Here is a 17,793-nt window from a genome sequence, read left to right on the forward strand (position 1 = left end):
ATATTTCAATGAATCTTTTGTGAATTATAGAATGATTTGCTTCATTCAGGAGAGACAGCTTCATAACTCACCGGGCATTTTGTGATGCATTGGCTGAAGAAAACAGCAAAGTAATGACCAATGGCTTGATGAGCCCGAATTTTCAAGCCCAAATGCCTGAGTTATTGTCCACTATGCCTATAAATTCCAACTCAAACACATCTATGGAATTCAACAACCCTTTAAAATCACTCCAACAAGAGCTAGTCCCGATCGCATTCAAGCCGATGAATGTCGGTGCCGCAGGCGCCATGTTCTCTAACAGTTCGGGTAATCTCTTCGGCATCCCAAGAAGCATGCCTTCGACTTCATCCGGCCTTCAACTCAGCTCAAACTCGACCCCATCAGGCTACCACTATCACCAAGATAACAAGAACCTGGGCCAAATTCTGGGATCTGCCCCCCATATGTCGGCCACGGCTCTGCTGCAGAAAGCAGCCCAAATGGGTGCCACGGCAAGTAATAGTATCAACTCCCCTATGATGCAGAAGAGCTTTGTCAGCAGCATGGCGGGTCCTGACCAGATATCCGGGGCCAGAGCCATTACTAATATCCATTACGACAACTTGCAACCTCAAAACGAACAATCACCCTCAGCATTTATGGATGGTGGATTCGCCAGTCAGCTATTTGAGAACGGCGGTGGCGGTGGCTCCGCCTTGAATGATATGGTGATGTACGGGGGAATGCTTATTGGAAACGATCAAAACTCAGTGGCGGCCTCCGGATTCCTGAAAAATTCAGCAGAAATACAAGAGGATCAGAGTGATCAAAGCTCTGCAGGTATTCAGCACGGAAGACATAATATTAACAATAATGTTATGGCGAGAAATCTCACAAGATTGGGAGGGGGAAATGATATGACAACCGTCGATTTCTTGGGGGTTGGGGGATCAAGGGCACAGAATAATCTGCATGACCAGAGAATGGATCACGTGGAAGCCATGAATCAGCAGAGAATTCAAGCTATGCATAACCCTTTCCATCAACATGGAGATTCTGATGTAGAAAAGCCATTGTACAACACATTCTGATGGACGCAGTCAGTCGATTTAATTACATTTAGATCTCAAATTCGAATCGTATAATCCGGTAAAGGAAAATGGAAAAAGATTGCCACTCTTGAAAATAGCGGGAGGATTTTGGGTTAATGCACGGTGGAGTTCCATTTTTGCATGCGATTTATAAACAGGGTGTAATGCTTTCTTGACTGTTACAAATAAATATTATTGTTGGTGATTTCTCTTTTTTTCTTTATATTTTTTTTTATATATTTAAATGGAGACATGATTATGATAATACAAAAATAAATTAGCATGAAATATATAGAGATAACTTAATTTTATTTTTGAATATTATGATAACTCGAGACCTCGTGTTATAATAGGACACTAATGTAATAAATTATTTACCAAATATAAATAATAAAATCTTTAAAAGTGTTTGACAAAAATTTCTGTGACACTGTCTCATAGATCGTATTTTATAAGACATTTTTTATTTGAGTCATCTATAAAAAAATTATTACATATATAAAAATCGATGAGACAGTATTAAAAAAATAACTTTCTCAACCTGTTTGTAAACTTTACGAAGTCAACCTTAATCGGTTCTCTCCCCTGTCAGGTTTGGGTATAAAACGCTATTTCTGGGAACTGTAAAGGCTAAAGCCCCACAATTTACTCACTCAAATGCTACTGTTTTGCGCGTTTGGCGGACTTTTACTCATCGTCTTCGAGCGCCTCGTCCCGATTCCTATATAAACCTACTAGTTCCTTCACTTTCGTGGGCATACTAGGTATGTTTGAATCACTGTTTAGTATGTGCGTGTAATTATGTGTTTTTTTTAGATTTTTTTCCTTGAAGAATTTATTCGATTCTGGTATTTAATGGAAGCAAGATGGTCAAGGTTTTGTGGAACTTTATGTTGTTGCAATCGTTTAACTTGGGAGGATTTTCTTATTTCTTTTGATCATCGGTGGACTTGACCGAATTTAGAGTTTGAATTTGGGGGGGCATTGTTTAAATTAGGGTCTTGATTATCTTTTCGTCATCAGCGTTGTGTGTGTTACTCTTGGCTTCGCACCTGTTTCTATTTTTTTTTGTTATTGTGGACGTGACTGATATATATGGCTGTAGATTGCGGAAAGTTTTTGATAAAGACAGAATGAATCAGATGAAAATTATCGAGTTGGATGAAGGATGGAATTTCATGCAAGAAGGCATTACAAAACTGAAGAAGATTTTGGAGGGCCATCCTGAAACACAGTTCAGTTCAGAAGAATACATTATGCGTTACACGTATCCTATTTCTCTGTGATAGGAACAATGTTTTGATTCGGTCTTTCTTTTTTCCCTTTTCCACAAAGTTAATTATAACGGTATAACCTTATATTCATGGTTCCTACTACAGTGAATTCGCTACATAAATTCGATTACTTTCAAAAAGAGAAAATTTACCGCGATATTATCTATCTATTGAATTTTTTTGTTAACACAGTTTACGTGGTGTTCTTTGTGCTTCTGTGTGTTCCAAGTGAAAAACAGAGTTATTTATTCAACTTTAGTTACTATCCTTGACATGAAGCGCAGTACCATATACAATATGTGCACCCAGAAGCCTCCTCATGATTATTCTCAGCAGCTCTATGAGAAGTACAAATAATCTTTTGATGTAGATATCACTTCTTCAGTAAGGAATCTGAAGTTCATAGTTACTATTTTATCTTTGTTCCATCGTTCAGCATATGGATGAATTTGACAACATTTGTCCACCTTTGATTTTACCTACCCTGTTGTTTGATTCATGAGTGGAAATGTGGAATATCTTAAATATATTCCTTCCATTAAGATGTCATTCCATTTTTTGGAACCGATATCATTGATATGTTTATGAATCACTCTTCTCTACCAGGTCCTGCCATCTTTGAGAGAAAAGCACGATGAGTTCATGCTGAGGGAGCTTGTAAACAGATGGGCTAATCATAAAGTCATGGTCAGGTGGCTGTCACGCTTCTTTTACTCTCTTGATCGATATTTTATAGCTCGGAGGTCACTTCCTCCTCTGGAAGAAGTTGGGCTGGCCTGCTTTCGAGATCTGGTTGGTTGCAATCTGTTGTTTCACCTCCTTTTATTCAGTGATCTCTGGATTTCTTTTTCATTGTTCGACACATACACAATTTTTCTGCCTGACCTGAAATTTTTATCAATATTTTTGCATCTGCTGATTCACTGTTTGAATATCGATGATAGGTGTACCTTGAGTTGAGATACAAAGCCAGAGATGCAGTCATTACCTTGGCAAGGGTTTTTCTTTAACAAGCAATATATCTTGCTCTGAGTGCTGTTCAAGATTTATAATTTTGCTTAAATGGCAGATTGATCAAGAACGTGAAGGAGAACAGATTGACAGGGCTTTACTGAAGAATATACTAGATATATTTGTGGAGATTGGGATGGGGCAGATGGATTACTATGAGAAAGACTTTGAAGATGCCATGCTTAATGACACTGCTGCTTACTATTCTCGAAAAGCATCAAACTGGATCGTGGAAGATTCTTGTCCTGATTACATGTTGAAGGTAAATATCATTTGCAACTTTACCTTAGTGGGGTAAATTTCTGTTTTAGTTTATAAGACGGTAGTTTATAAGACCTGTTTCAATGGATAAATAACAGGCAGAGGAGTGCTTGAGAAAGGAAAAGGACCGGGTTTCTCATTATTTCCATTCGAGCAGTGAGACAAAACTTTTGGAGGTTGGTGTTTTATTCTATTTTATAGTTAAAATTTCTAGTTCTAGCATGTAAAGCATAGTAAACTGGACTCATGCTCTCAAAAGTCCGCAAACCTGCAATCTTCCTCTAAGTTGTATTTGAGAATAGTTAATCTGAGGAATTTATGTTTGATATGGTTTTTTACTACTCAAATGTGCAAAATAATGAATAGTACCTAGTGCTCAAAAAATTGAACTTGGACTTGAAGTAAAAATAATTGAGCTGATTTTGGTCTGCTATAAGTTGGCTAAGTTTCTGAAAATCCATTCCAGATTATCCAAGTTTGTTTCTACTTCAACTATGTTGTTTTCAGTTGGTTCACATTTCTGTGATCTGCATTGGGCTGAGGTTGGCATAGTCGACATGTATGGACCGGATGGTTGTTCTAATCTGTGGTTAAACTGTATGCTCGCTGTATGATGCAGAAAGTACAAAATGAATTGTTGGTTGCATACACCAATCAATTATTGGAAAAAGAACATTCTGGATGCCGTGCTTTACTCAGAGATGACAAGGTGTTTAAGCTTTTGTCAATTATTTGAAGAAATTCTCCATTTAACTGGCTTTAAAGAGAAATTTGACTGTTGCACTCTTTTCCTTCTTGATGGGTAACAGGTAGATGATCTTTCTAGGATGTATAGGCTCTTTCACAAAATTCCAAAGGGACTGGAACTTGTTGGTAATATGTTCAAGCAGGTATGTGATATTTAGATAGTTCTGAATTATCTGTTGGTATTTATCATCAGTTCCTAATCCCCTAGTACGTATGATGTTTGCTTGGTGTAGCATGTTACCTCTGAAGGCATGGTTTTGGTTCAGCAGGCTGAAGAAGCTGCTAGTAATAAGGTCGGTATATTGATTGTTTATATTTGACGTTCAAAGTCTATTTGGAATCGTATTTGTAATTTATATGTGAAGTAAACACATTTGGACTATCAAGGTTCTGTGAGTGGTTTTGTACCTATTTACCATGCATAATGTGGTAACGTTAAGATTATTATGCGAGATTGTTGTTCTATGCTCCACAATTGAGTTCACCATGCTTGTTGGTTTAATAATCTGTCATATCTTGCTTCTTACTTAATGTTAACAATTTGATTCGGTGGTATTTTCAAACTAATCTATTTCTTTTTTTTATCATATTTATATTGTGATGGGAACCAATACCTGCTTTTTATAGTCAGAGAATGCTGGTGGAACACAAGAGCAGGTAAATGTTTCGTATGTGGCTATCATTCGGCAGTCTATTTGTTTTCAGGAAGTTATAACTTTTATTTACCTTTGCAGGCATTTGTGAGGAAAGTAATCGAGCTTCATGACAAGTATTTTGCATATGTAAAGGATTGTTTCTCCAATAACACCCTGTTTCACAAGGTTTAAGTCGGAAGTGTAGAATTATAATTTTGTTTTCAATGTGGAATCAATTACATTTATTTCTGTGATTTACTACTGAATTTTTTGTTGATTATATAGTCTCTCAAGGAAGCTTTTGAGGCCTTCTGCAATAAAGTTGTCACTGGCGTCTCAAGTGCTGAGCTATTGGCGTCATACTGTGACAATATTCTTAAGAAAGGTGGGAGTGAAAAACTAAGTGATGAAGCCATTGAGGAAACACTAGACAAGGTAACATTATTTCCCTTCATATTAGACATTCTTATGGAAACTTTCCTTTAAAAAGAAATGCCTTATCGCACGTTTTTGTAGGTGGTCAAGCTCCTGGCCTATATTAGTGATAAGGACCTCTTTGCTGAGTTCTACAGGTGATACCATGTTGTACTTGCATTTTTCACATTACTCGAGTTTTTATCTTTTAATGTTTAACGTTCATATTTGTGTGCATTGCATTGCCTTTTTGTAGGAAGAAGCTGTCTCGCCGGCTGCTTTTTGACAAAAGTGCTAATGATGATCATGAGAGGCTTATTTTAACAAAGTTAAAGCAGCAGTGTGGTGGTCAGTTCACTTCAAAGATGGAGGGAATGGTAAATCAAGCTTTGTTACTTCAAGTATCATGCATACAACTGAGACGTAAAGTTTGGAGTTTTTTACTTTCAGGTTACTGATTTGACACTTGCAAAGGAAAACCAGAACCACTTTCAAGAATATCTCGGCAACAACCAATCTACCAATCCTGGGATAGATTTGACTGTCACTGTTCTCACGACTGGATTTTGGCCAAGTTACAAATCTTCAGATCTGAGTCTTCCTGCAGAAATGGTGTGATCCTTTGTCTGTTAGCGGATTCCCTTTCTTCCCACCTATTTAGCCGTGATGTTTTGGTTTGGATAACTCATGAATGATCTTTTTTTGAACAACTTTTGTTTCAGGTAAAGTGTGTTGAGGTTTTCAAGGAGTTTTATCAAACCAAAACAAAACACAGAAAATTGACATGGATTTATTCTTTGGGAACCTGTAATATAAATGCAAGGTTTGAGCAGAAACCAATTGAACTAATCGTGGGAACATATCAGGTTAATTATTTATAAAATATTATGCACAATTCACCAACCCATCCCCTCTTTGAAAAACGGCCCTCAAAAAAAGGGGCTTATGGAGTAACAAAGCTGGATAATTGATCTGTAATGCTATTTTTTCTTTCTTTTTTTATCAGGCTGCTGTACTACTGCTATTCAATTCTGCAGATAGGCTGAGTTATGGCGACATCTCCGCTCAGTTAAATTTGGCTGATGATGATTTGGTTAGATTGCTTCAATCACTTTCGTGTGCAAAGTACAAGATCTTAAACAAGGAACCAAATAATAAAACCGTTTCGTCTAATGATTATTTCACATTCAATTCGAAATTCACTGACAGGATGAGAAGGATCAGGGTTAGCAGTTTGTTTCTTGTCTTCTCTTTTAGTCTCATCGCAATATTTTTATCTGTCACTTCGAACACACTATTTCCCTTTTGGTGTTTCAGATTCCTCTTCCCCCTGTGGATGAAAGAAAAAAGGTGGTTGAAGATGTTGACAAAAATAAGCGCTATGCAATCGATGCCTCAATTGTGCGCATAATGAAAATTCGTAAAGTTTTGGGCCATCAACAGCTAGTCCTGGAGTGTGTCGAACAGTTGAGCCGCATGTTTAAGGTGTGATCTTAGAAGTTCTTTTTCCACATTAGGTTGACCTCGACTCCTAGGTTATCTTTGGAATATGTGATAAATGATTTATAGGCTGGATTTTTATATATTCTTCTAAATCTCGCTGATTCTTTCTTTGCTATTGACCTCCTGATTCCTTGTGAAGATTTGGATTTAGTATTAACAATGTTTATTGATGCAGCCTGATTTTAAGGCGGTTAATAAGCGAATTGAAGATCTCATAACTCGAGACTACCTGGAGAGGGACAAAGAGAACCCGAACTTGTTCAAGTACTTGGCCTAATCTTGATTTAGAGGGACAGATACAGTGGAACTGCTATTTTAACTGTGCTTGGCTTGGCTCTGAAGTTGATTTGGTCTTTTTCTTTCAGGCGCATCTCATCGCCAATTCAATATTGTCATATATTAGTAGACCAGAACTAGAGTAGGCATATATATCTACTTTGAACTCTGCTCTGGGAGTAGCTTTGTGTATATATTTTGCAGACAACCTTAGGCAGAGTAAAAAGTGATCATCGTGATTCTTAGACCGTGCAATATATTCACAATCTTTTTAGCCAGTGACTCGGTGTTTGGTCCGATCCTTTTATGCCTTTGAAAATATTGATAAATCACCAAGTAATACATGTGAATCTTGATTTGTTGTTAAAATTGCCATGGAAACTTAAGCTCCTTATTCTGCTTCAATTGGGTTTTGTCACTTGTAGATAAACCTGACTACAAATCTGAAACTAATGGTTCCGGTTTCAATAAAAGGTGAAAATGAAACTGATCCACGTCGATATGATTCCGGTTTCGATTCCGATTTGGCTACTGTTTGAGCCGACTTGAATAGGACTTTATGTTTTAAAATTTTGGTCATCAAATTAATTATAATTAATTATGTAATAATTATCTTATAATATTTAATTTTTATTAAGAAAGAATAAAAACAAGGATTAAATTTAATTCGTATAAATCAAGTAATTTAATTTTTTAATTATATATATGTGTGTGTGTGTGTGTGTGTTACTATTTATTAAAAATCTCTGTAATAGAAAAAAATAGCGTCATTTCTTATTTTTTGTTTTGTTTAATTTCATTATTTAAAATTGCATTTCCGCCTTTTTCTTTTTTTATTGCATTATTTGAAATTGTAGTTTAGTCGCTCGTTAATTTTTACTATTATATTATGTATGATCTCATTTAAATATAACATTTTCAAATTACAATATGACTTTTCATTGTTTTTATCATTATGATATTACCATGTTTGAATATAAATCAAATTAATTTTAAAAAAGAATGTAGAATTATACAATGTGTACGTAAAAACACTATTAGTTAAAGTAAAACTGAAGTAACTGACTTTTAGTATGTTGCTTAAACTATTTTTTTTTAAAAAAAAAAATTATAAATTTAATTAAATCTTCTCTCATTTAAGTTTTCATCTAAATTAAACTATCACATATTTTCAATTTGTCACACAAATAAAATAATTATCTTCTCTAATTAATCATATTTTCATATTTTTCTGAACTAACTCTAACGCATATGTAAATCGCTTTTTAATTGAATTTTTTTAAAAAAATATAACTAAATTAGATATTTTTGTATATATAATATATACATACATGTTTTGATTCACGATTCCAGATAACATGATCGGATCTTGATACCTCAAATAACGTGACAATGTGGGGTGGCAATCATTCAGTTTTTTAGAATTGCACAAATTCAAGATATAGATATTTTTAGTTCCTACCCTTCTTGTAAGAAAATTATTCATACAACTTCGCTAGATACGAGACATATCAAAGGGAAGTAGTGTGTGTACATATATACTTAATGAACACGGGACAAGACATTCTTTGAACTTTAAATAGGGCTGGAATAATTTGGTCACGTCTTCTTCTTGGGATGCTTCCCACTCGCAGATTCACCTGCACACAAATAGTCATCTAATTAGCACCAAAAGGCTATGGGAGAGAGAGCAGATTCCAGTCAAAAGAGTAGCTTAACTAATTTTTTTCCAATTATATAACAAGTGGCATGCCTTGAATATATTTAGAACTCAAAAATCATCATTTATATGCATGAAATATGAATAAAATCTGAAAATCAAATCTAGTGAAAATATGAAATCCGCCTTCTACCGGGAATGGGATTGAACACACGAGCAACAAAAATTTAAAAAAATCATGTAAGTATAAGTTTTCAATTTTTTCTCTCTGCATGCGACCACCACTATTTCTTACTTTGATGGACTTCACAAACGTTTGCGAGAGAGGAATATAAAAAAACTCGACACCAGATATGGTACACAGAAATAATCCAAAATGTAGGCAATTTTTAAGCTCTGCTACTTGAAAATATGAATATTATAGAATACCTGCCAATTGCAGCACTTCAAGATCAAGATCGGCGAAGAATTAGACATTGACATCAAGACTAGTTGCTTTAGACAGCCTTTATTGCTTGAAAAATCAAGATGATATCAAATTTATCCGTACACCTTCTGGAGGGATCGTTCTTAATCCTTTCACTAAGGGCAGCAGAAACCGCTATTAATATTTTATTTCTTAAATTTAACTATGCACGTTTCCATAATTTATTCCATATGTCCAGATGAAATACAAGGTAAAATCTGTGAAGAGTTAAGAGTGGAACGGTTATGAGCAGACCTGCACCTGCAGAACATTTAAAAACAATGGTACAAGAGCCAAAAGAGAAGAGTACAAATTCTAATCACACAAGAACATAATATCAAAATACAATTAACCTGTAATATAATCCACTTTTCTTGAATAAATCTGCTGAATCTAGTGCGGTCAGCAGGATCAACTTATCTTATCATGTGCCTGCAATGGGTTTACAGAAGCCTCAACCATAAGTCCTCTTAAGATTGAATTTGTAGACAAACGAGGGGACAGAATCACCAACCGCTGGTAACGACCATTGGAGCCTAAACTTGCTGACTTTTACCATCTCAAGATTATCTTTCTATTGTTCTCGCATCACCCAGTATGAACTCATTCAAGGCTTTATCAATATCATTAACCTGAGTTGATAAAAAAATTTCTGCCTTTAGTCTTCTTCATAAAAAGATAAAAGAAACTGCTACAAGGGAAAGATTCAACATGGAATTTGAAAAGTGAGAGGCCTCTTCAGTTTTCTTCCTCATATACCAGGAGAAAACTATGAAAGGGAATGATTCAAGATGAGTGCTTTAGAAACATTACAGGTAGTTCAACGATTGATCGCTTCCATTGAAACTCGAACAAGGCGCAATAAACCCTCTACATCTTGGAAGTTGAAATCGAGTGCTGTTTTGAGAGAACAGATGTCTGATTCTCCAAGTTTTGATATAGCAGCTGTGAAAGCGTTTCTTGATTTCCTTGAGGCTTCCATTGCAAAGGTAACATCTTGTGCCTAAAGGAATACAAACACGATAACTTACACAAACTATAATCTAGAAAACGAGTAACGGATTGAATGATGTCATAGTGCAATAGCCAACAATTTGCAAGCACACAGATGAGAAACTAAATAGATTAACACTATCCAGTGCTCCAATTATGTTATTCGTTGAAAATGTAACTGCACTTACAAAGTTTAGAAGCCTGATGAAACCAGAACGATTCTGAGAAGTGATAGAATGGTTTCCAGAAACTTGAGGGGAACCTACAACTTTGGCTACCAAATTGCCCTTATCTGTAGTTACTTGGTTCAAATTGTCAACATCAGAGGTGGAGGAGAAAGGAGACTCACCTGAATGGTAATTATGAAACAGAAAAAAACTGCAATCAGGAAGGTAAAACTTCTGCTCGATTATATCAGCCAACAACAGTCAACTTTATATCTGCTCAATGAAACATGCTTATATCACATCCATTCATAAAGAAAAGATTAGAGGAGCGAGAGAGCAATAATAATCGTCACTATCCGAATTTGGCTTGGATACGAGGAGGAGATAATATTATTGATTACCGAGAAAGAAATAACAAAAATTACAGAGGCACTGTCCAAAGTATTACAGGTTGAATTGCAAATGACCTCCATCACTAATTGTGAGTTTTTTTTTTCCATTAATATGGATAAATACCTGGAGCAACAATTTGCAGAGCAGTTTGCAACTCATTCCTGTCCCTATTTGCACTGGAATGTGAATAATAAACGACTCGCATATAAGCAACCTCCATGCATTTATAAGCCAATGCAGCAGCAGCCATGTCTTTAGACTTTTCAAATTCATGGGCACAAAACCTACCAATAATTATTTAGTTAATACCAAGAAGAAATGCTATGTAAGAACCACAATTTCCCTACAACAAATCAGTCATTATCAAAAGAATGACATGTACTTGCTTTAGAGCAAGTTACTGGCTTAGAGACCATAATTTATCAACGCTTTTTAATAATCACAAGTTAGGACACCATAAAGGTCGAACCACAATGTAGTAAAAACTCACTCGCAGAGCTTCGCAGTGCTACTGTATATATGCATTGAGTGCATCATCTCATTATGCTTAGAGCCTTCACTGCTTCCAGTTTCCAACAGAGACGCTCCATGGAGAAATTTGAGGGCGGCTTGGAAGTAAAGTCCATTGCTTTCAGGTGATCCAGAATTCTGAAAGAAATAACCCGTGTTACGAAGAGCTAGAAACAACTTAATATCCATCTCAGAATCGATATGAGATGAACAAACCTTAAGACGATCAGCCAAGTGTTTGAGGTCCTTGGCCTCTTTTAAAGCATTGTTAGCACCATGACTGGAGGACTCCCTTCGGACAGGACTAGAGGCTTCAACATCCTGACCCTTGTGGGAATTTGGGGTGGGATGTCTAATATTAATAGGTCGACCATTTTCCTGTTCAGCTTTCTTACTCTGATTTGATGACAAAAGTTTCACAACATTTTCTTTCTGAGATCCAGTGACAGGATGAAGACTAGCAACTGTTTCAGTCTCACCTCTCCCTACAGGTGGAAGTGAATGTGATATCCAATTTCCATTTGCTTCAAGCAGGTTACTTCTCTTGAGTAATTTCTCCTCCAGATTACGCTTATTATCTTGGCTTTTGATGACATCTTGGCCATCACGACCTCCAAACTTTGACTGACCCAGTACTTTACTTCTCTCGCTTAATGTTCCTCCAGCAGTATCGTTCTTGCAAACAAACTTGTCAGTCTTAGCAGGAGTGCCAGACCTATGGTCAAACTTGCTTTTTCTACTCTTGGTCTTTTCCTTGATTTTGTCTTTATCCATTTCAGGTACAGAAGTACGAGTTTTGTCTTTCGAATGTGAAGACACCTTTTCCGACTTCATGTTCGATAAACTATCATCGATAGTGCGACTGACATCTTTTTTAATCATCTCTTTTCGAACATTTCCTCCAATTTCACCACCTGAAATCCTTTTTGGACTCACAGCTGTGGAAGAGTAAGGATCCTTCAAATCATCTTTTTCAAAGAGCTTCGCTCTCGTTGAAGGGACCTTATCAGCATCATAAGGTCTCAATGGAGATGAAGAAACCGATTCAACCGGGGAACCTTTAACTTCCTGGGCATTGCTTTTGTTTTTATGCGAGCCAGATACCTTGGAAGAGCTTGAATTGGCAGCAACAGATGGATGTGCTAAACCCCTATCATTTTTCAAACAATCTTCTACCTGAGTATTGCTCAAACACTGATTGTTATTCGGCTTATCTATACCCCTGCCCTTCTCGTCGGTTCCTGCTCTGGATTTGCTTCCACTCAAACCTTTTCCCCCAGACTTGGAAACTCTAGCTTTTTTTCTTTCCAGCTGGTCACTGTTCCATCCATCGACAAAATCACCAGAATTTTGGTGGCAACTTTGAGAACTATGGCAATCTTTCCCTTTCCTTTTTTGAACAGGGTCCTTGATATCAAATTTTCTCTCGTGCATCAAACCATCATCTGGAACTTTTATTTCTTGGTTAAAACATGTATCCTTCTTCATGTTGCCCCTTGTATCCTTGTGCCTCGATGATTTATCTGACAAACCTTTGACCAATACAGTGCCTGCATTTAAGGAAGGCCCGCCATTTTCAGAACTCCACTTTCCATTATCAAAATGACGTTCCACCTTCATTCTTTTAGATGCCCTAGAATCATCTGCATCGGACTCTAGCTTGTTATTTATCTTCAGATTTGTACCTGTGCGTGTAAATAAACCCAAGAAGCTAAATGATGCAGCTAATATATTAAATTTGATAGCAATTAAGGAAAGTGTCGTATCACAGTACCTGTTTTAGAACAATAGACAAGTGATTCTTTTCTATTACTCTGAAATCCACGGGTATCTAGAGGAGAGTGATTTCCTATGTTTAATGTACCGTTTTTGGAAGATGTTGGGACGCTCTTCCTTGAGTTTTCAGAGTGAGTGGAACCATCACTATTAAATAAACTTGATGAATGATCTGCCCTGTGTTTTTTCTTCTGCCCCGTTGTTTCATTGAGGTCAGCAATATTTTGGTGCTCTCGAACAGGACACCCAGTATCAAGCAATGGTACCCCCAGAGTAGCAGAAACAGAATTGTGAAGTTGGTTATGCTGCCTCTCGGAATAAGGGGCCAGAATTGAGTCAGCAGCAGGTTGGTATAGGGCTCTTAAAGCACTGGTAGTTTCCTCCTCAGGTATACTACAACGGTTCATTCCAGGCCTGTGGTAATGGCAGAACAATAAGATGTTTTGGATTGAAGAACTATTACGAGTAGAAACAGAGGTCTATGAAGTATCACACTTGGGCTAACAAGGAATCATACAAAAGTAACCATCAAAGGCATTAGGCCCATGGTTTTCAATCAACCTTTTGTTAGTTGATTAGTCATTAGACAGATAATTTGGATACAAAATATAAATTTTTCACTCATCTAAACCAGTAACGCTGACAATCAGAAATCATGTGAATAACATTCAAGGTAACAGCATAAACTGTAACATCGATAAAACTTACAGCCATGTAAGCATCCTACAAAGCCATTTCTCAGGAAGACTCTTAGGATTTGTACCCAGGGGAAGAAGTCTCCATTTTTTACACTTATCACAAAAGACCCAGTCTTCCTTAACAATAGGAGCCACTCCTGTTTGAGCTTCAGATGTCGGAGGAGGCACCACGTGTGAAGGCAATCTAGGATAACTTTCTGATGGATTAGGCTTTCCGGCACTTTTATCATTAGATTTTTCTTTTGATGTGTTGATATATTCACTCGAATTTCTTTTCTTCAAAAGTTGAGGATCCTTTGGCCTTCCAGAGGAAGGCATTTCCCTTGAAGTTGATTCGTCATCTTCTTCTTCAAATCCAAAGTCTCCAAAAAAGTCCTTAAGATGCATCTCCCTGGATTTTTCAGCATCCTTTTGATGATCCCATGAATCATTTTTAGACTTATGAGAGTTCTTTCCACTTTTAGAAATCAAAGAAGAATCAACTTTTTGTATGCGCGCTCCCACAAATTTCTTCCGAAGATCTGAAGGTCCAACACTAGGCTCGTTTCTTGCTTTGGAGACATTTGAATCAGATTGATCCGAAGCATGATATTTTTCTCCCTTGATAACATTCTTCAGAGAGAAAGCTGCAGCGCTGCTACAATTTTCTTTTTTATTTTCTGAATCCTTGCCGGATGAACCCAGCCTTTCACCCAACTTCTCAATCCTGTCAATTTCTAGGGAAGATCCACTGTCCAAAATTTTATTAATAACAACTCTGCCCGCTTCTCCCTTCACCCCAGATATAAGTTGGAGTTTCAAAATATTAGAAACCATTTCATCACAGTGCAATGTGTCAATATCAATTTCTTTTTCCTTCGTTATAGCTGAAGCAGAATTACTCTGACCAGCAATGTTCTTCCGATCTGTTAATTCAGTGGAGACCAAAGATTTTTCAGACGACTTACATTTATTTTGTTCTACAACTTTCTGATCACTCCTACCAGGAAGAGATCCATTTTCTAACATCCCAGATGTTTCTATGTGTGCCTTGTCCATGAATTTAGATTCATTATCACCACCAATCTTTCTTTTTTCGATCAAACAAATTAGATCTTCTGATAGAGGGGATAAAAGGTGAACCGTGGCGAAGGATGTCATTATCTGATCCAACAGAGTAGAAATGTGAAGTTTAAGAAAGCTAACGGCCGTATGATCCCCAAAAATCAGACACAATTTACAAATACCTGAAGAATACTTGTTGGAGATTTCTCTGGCACATCCAAACGGTTACCACTCAGCTTTTCAACAGTTGCTTCCTGATTGTCATCCAATGAAGAGGATGGAGAGACCACCAGACCGAGTCCACCATAGATTTCAGTATTCTTTTGTGTCGACAAATTATCAGAGCCAACTTTGATCCGAACCTTCAGAGTTTTCTGTTCAGAAGGATTGACAGATTTCTTGATGACTCCACGTTTAAAACCTGATTCATCAACACGTCTAGATGGTAAGCCCTTCAACAAATTTTCAATTGACAGAGTCTTTCCTGAAGCATCAGGTAATCTTGCTGTTGGAGAAGCGCTTGATGAAGCTAATGAGTTTTGTCTCTGATCCTAAATCAGAGAACAAGTCAAATAGCTCAAGTGAACCTGGATATCATGTTGAACAGAAATTCTAGTTCTATTTTGGAGTGGAAGATAGCAAATTGAAAAGTACGTAGATTTAGATCTACAAGTATCTACCTCTGTCCACAGCTTTCTTGGGGATGCTGGAGTATCATAGTTATTAACTTTCGGTGGACTCTTCGTACGAGACCAAGATGGAGACCGCTGATAAGTAGGTAAAAATGAACCATATCCTCCAAATTTTGCCCCTGTTTAAGAATTTGAATTTCTGATCAAAAACATCACATTCTGAACCCACATTCACCTTGCACTAACTTTATGTGATCAGCCACATTCTTTCTCGAACTTACCCAAATTCTCAGCTGAAACACCACCCTCGAAGTCTTTCTGGAAATGACCCAAAACACTTTCGAGTTTCTCTCCCTTCAAAAGAGTGCAAATTAAGAAATATTAGAGTTACGTTCAACTACACTGTGTTATAATCCCAGGAACAAATTTATTATATCGATCTGCGACAAAAAGATGGAAACGAGACACCTTCATGCATCAACACCCATGTTAGTCTCTTAACAAAATAGCAGAACATGCATCAATTCAAGATAAAGAACATTAACCACCATCTTAAACTATATAAACTAGCAACAAATTCACTTTTAAAATGCGATTGAAAACAAAATAATTACACACCAGGAAGAAAAAACACCAATACACCACGTATCAGCAATCAGAGTGCAATAGAGATTTCTTACAACAAAAACAAGGTACAATTCAACCTTACTACTTAATTGCAATTCAACGTAACACTGCAAACAGAATAATTACACTACAACACGAAATAAAGATTTAAAGAGAAGGGAATTCAATATGCTTACAATGTAAGAGAGAGTAATATCAGGGTCAATGGTGGAATCTTCATCCTGTCCATGGTAAGAAAGAGCTTCACCTTCTTCAACCTCAGTCTCTTCCATTTCAAACCCCTAACGCTAACCCCTTCCTCCCATCTCTGCTTCCGACACAAATATCGAAAGAAGTATTAATTAAATATTAAATATACCCAAAAAAAGAAATCTTTTTCTCTCCTTTTACTTTTCTCTGAAACTTTCAACCACCCATTTCACAAAATCGAAGACCCAGAAAAACCCACCACGTGATCTTCCTGATCAGATTTATACTCCGAGATATCCTCACCTATCAGGAGAAGCTTCCAATAATTCACAGAAGCGTATATCAAAATATTATTATAACACTCGGAAAAAAAATGCACGACACTGGGAATCGTCTCAAAATTCGAGAGCTCTATTTAATTTAGGATCGTGGAAATGGATCGTGTCACGCGATCTCTGAAGCTCAATCCGATGAGCAGAAGAAATGAAGAGAGAGAAAATTCATGGAGAGAGAAAGAGACGAGAAAGAGGAAAGACTCCGGTTATGGTGCCCAGCGGCCTCGAATTCTCTTTTTCTTTTATTTAATATTTTATTTGATTTAACTAGGAATTTAAAAATATATTTACTCAGAAAATATTCACCAATATAATAAAATTTAAATTATAGGAATATTCTGAATTAAGGCAGCTATTTGAATAAATATTCGGAAATAAATGTTTCCCCATTAAGAGCTAGATTTCTAACTTCTTCAGTTATTGTTCGTTTTCTTTAATAATTCTTTTAATACCAGTTATTATTTCATTTTAAAAAACAATTTAAGTGCGAGCAACATGCATTTATATATTCCAAATATCAAATGAGATATATTTATGATTATTAATTCTAATGTCTAAAACATATCAAAATTTTATCAAATTGTCACATACGGAATTTGCGATCCTCTATAGGGTAAATTTCAAGAATAGTTAACAAAATAATTTTGATCACAATTTTTTTTATTAAAAAAAACGAACCATCTCGAGTGTTATTATGCATACATTAATCGATATTGCGATCGAATTGAGTTGAATTAGAAATAATATGGGAATTTAAAACATATTCAGGTGATTAAATAACACTTACAATCATTTGTGCTATATGAAAGTCATGCATATACACTTGAGTCTTGACACCAAATATGTACTGATTTTACTGGTTTTTGCGTTTCAAATAATATCATGTTCAACTTATTTCTTAGCTATTTAAATAAAATCCATTATGCAGACACAATAATATTTAAAATAATTTATTTTTTGGGAAGAAAAGTATTTGTTATATGTATACATTTATTAATTAACTAGTTCGTAAATTTTATATAAAATAAATGTATAAGAAGTGGGTTAACAAGGGAAGCCAAACTTTTTGGTAAAATATTCAGTTGGCAAAGAATATGCGTCAAATTGTA

The 17,793-nt window shown here is 36.2% G+C and overlaps 2 protein-coding genes and 1 pseudogene across 10 annotated transcripts in view; 2 read left to right on the forward strand and 1 right to left on the reverse strand.

Moving 5' to 3' along the window:
• Positions 1-1,245, forward strand: part of LOC140969306 (zinc finger protein GAI-ASSOCIATED FACTOR 1-like) — a 4,899-nt gene extending 3,654 nt beyond the window's left edge. Inside the window, exon 3 of the mRNA XM_073430651.1 lies at positions 50-1,245. Within this exon, the coding sequence (XP_073286752.1) occupies positions 50-1,073 (1,024 nt within the window). The 3' untranslated portion in view covers positions 1,074-1,245. The remainder of the gene's footprint in view (positions 1-49) is intronic.
• Positions 1,246-1,671: 426 nt separating this feature from the next.
• Positions 1,672-7,472, forward strand: LOC140989398 (cullin-1-like; annotated as a pseudogene).
• A 1,146-nt stretch (positions 7,473-8,618) lies between these two features.
• Positions 8,619-16,912, reverse strand: LOC140989406 (cysteine-tryptophan domain-containing zinc finger protein 3-like). Of its 9 annotated transcripts, none has more exons than XM_073458626.1 (15): positions 16,337-16,912; positions 15,815-15,887; positions 15,582-15,712; positions 15,084-15,452; positions 13,868-15,000; positions 13,158-13,573; positions 11,600-13,068; positions 11,364-11,521; positions 10,997-11,157; positions 10,502-10,662; positions 10,134-10,323; positions 9,835-9,952; positions 9,674-9,752; positions 9,284-9,436; positions 8,619-8,834 (listed from the first exon to the last, which is right to left on the reverse strand). In XM_073458626.1, exons 1-11 carry the CDS (start codon positions 16,430-16,432, stop codon positions 10,141-10,143), a joined length of 4,350 nt encoding a protein of 1,449 aa, XP_073314727.1. In that variant the 5' UTR covers positions 16,433-16,912; the 3' UTR covers positions 8,619-8,834; positions 9,284-9,436; positions 9,674-9,752; positions 9,835-9,952; positions 10,134-10,140. The 9 variants fall into 9 exon arrangements, with proteins under 9 accessions (XP_073314727.1, XP_073314720.1, XP_073314717.1 ...); XM_073458619.1 differs by having other exon boundaries at positions 9,284-9,575; XM_073458616.1 differs by having other exon boundaries at positions 9,284-9,581.
• Between the last annotated feature and the right edge of the window lie 881 nt (positions 16,913-17,793).

Source organism: Primulina huaijiensis, chromosome 1 (genome assembly GCF_012295235.1).
Source record: "Primulina huaijiensis isolate GDHJ02 chromosome 1, ASM1229523v2, whole genome shotgun sequence".
NCBI classification, from domain to species: domain Eukaryota; kingdom Viridiplantae; phylum Streptophyta; class Magnoliopsida; order Lamiales; family Gesneriaceae; genus Primulina; species Primulina huaijiensis.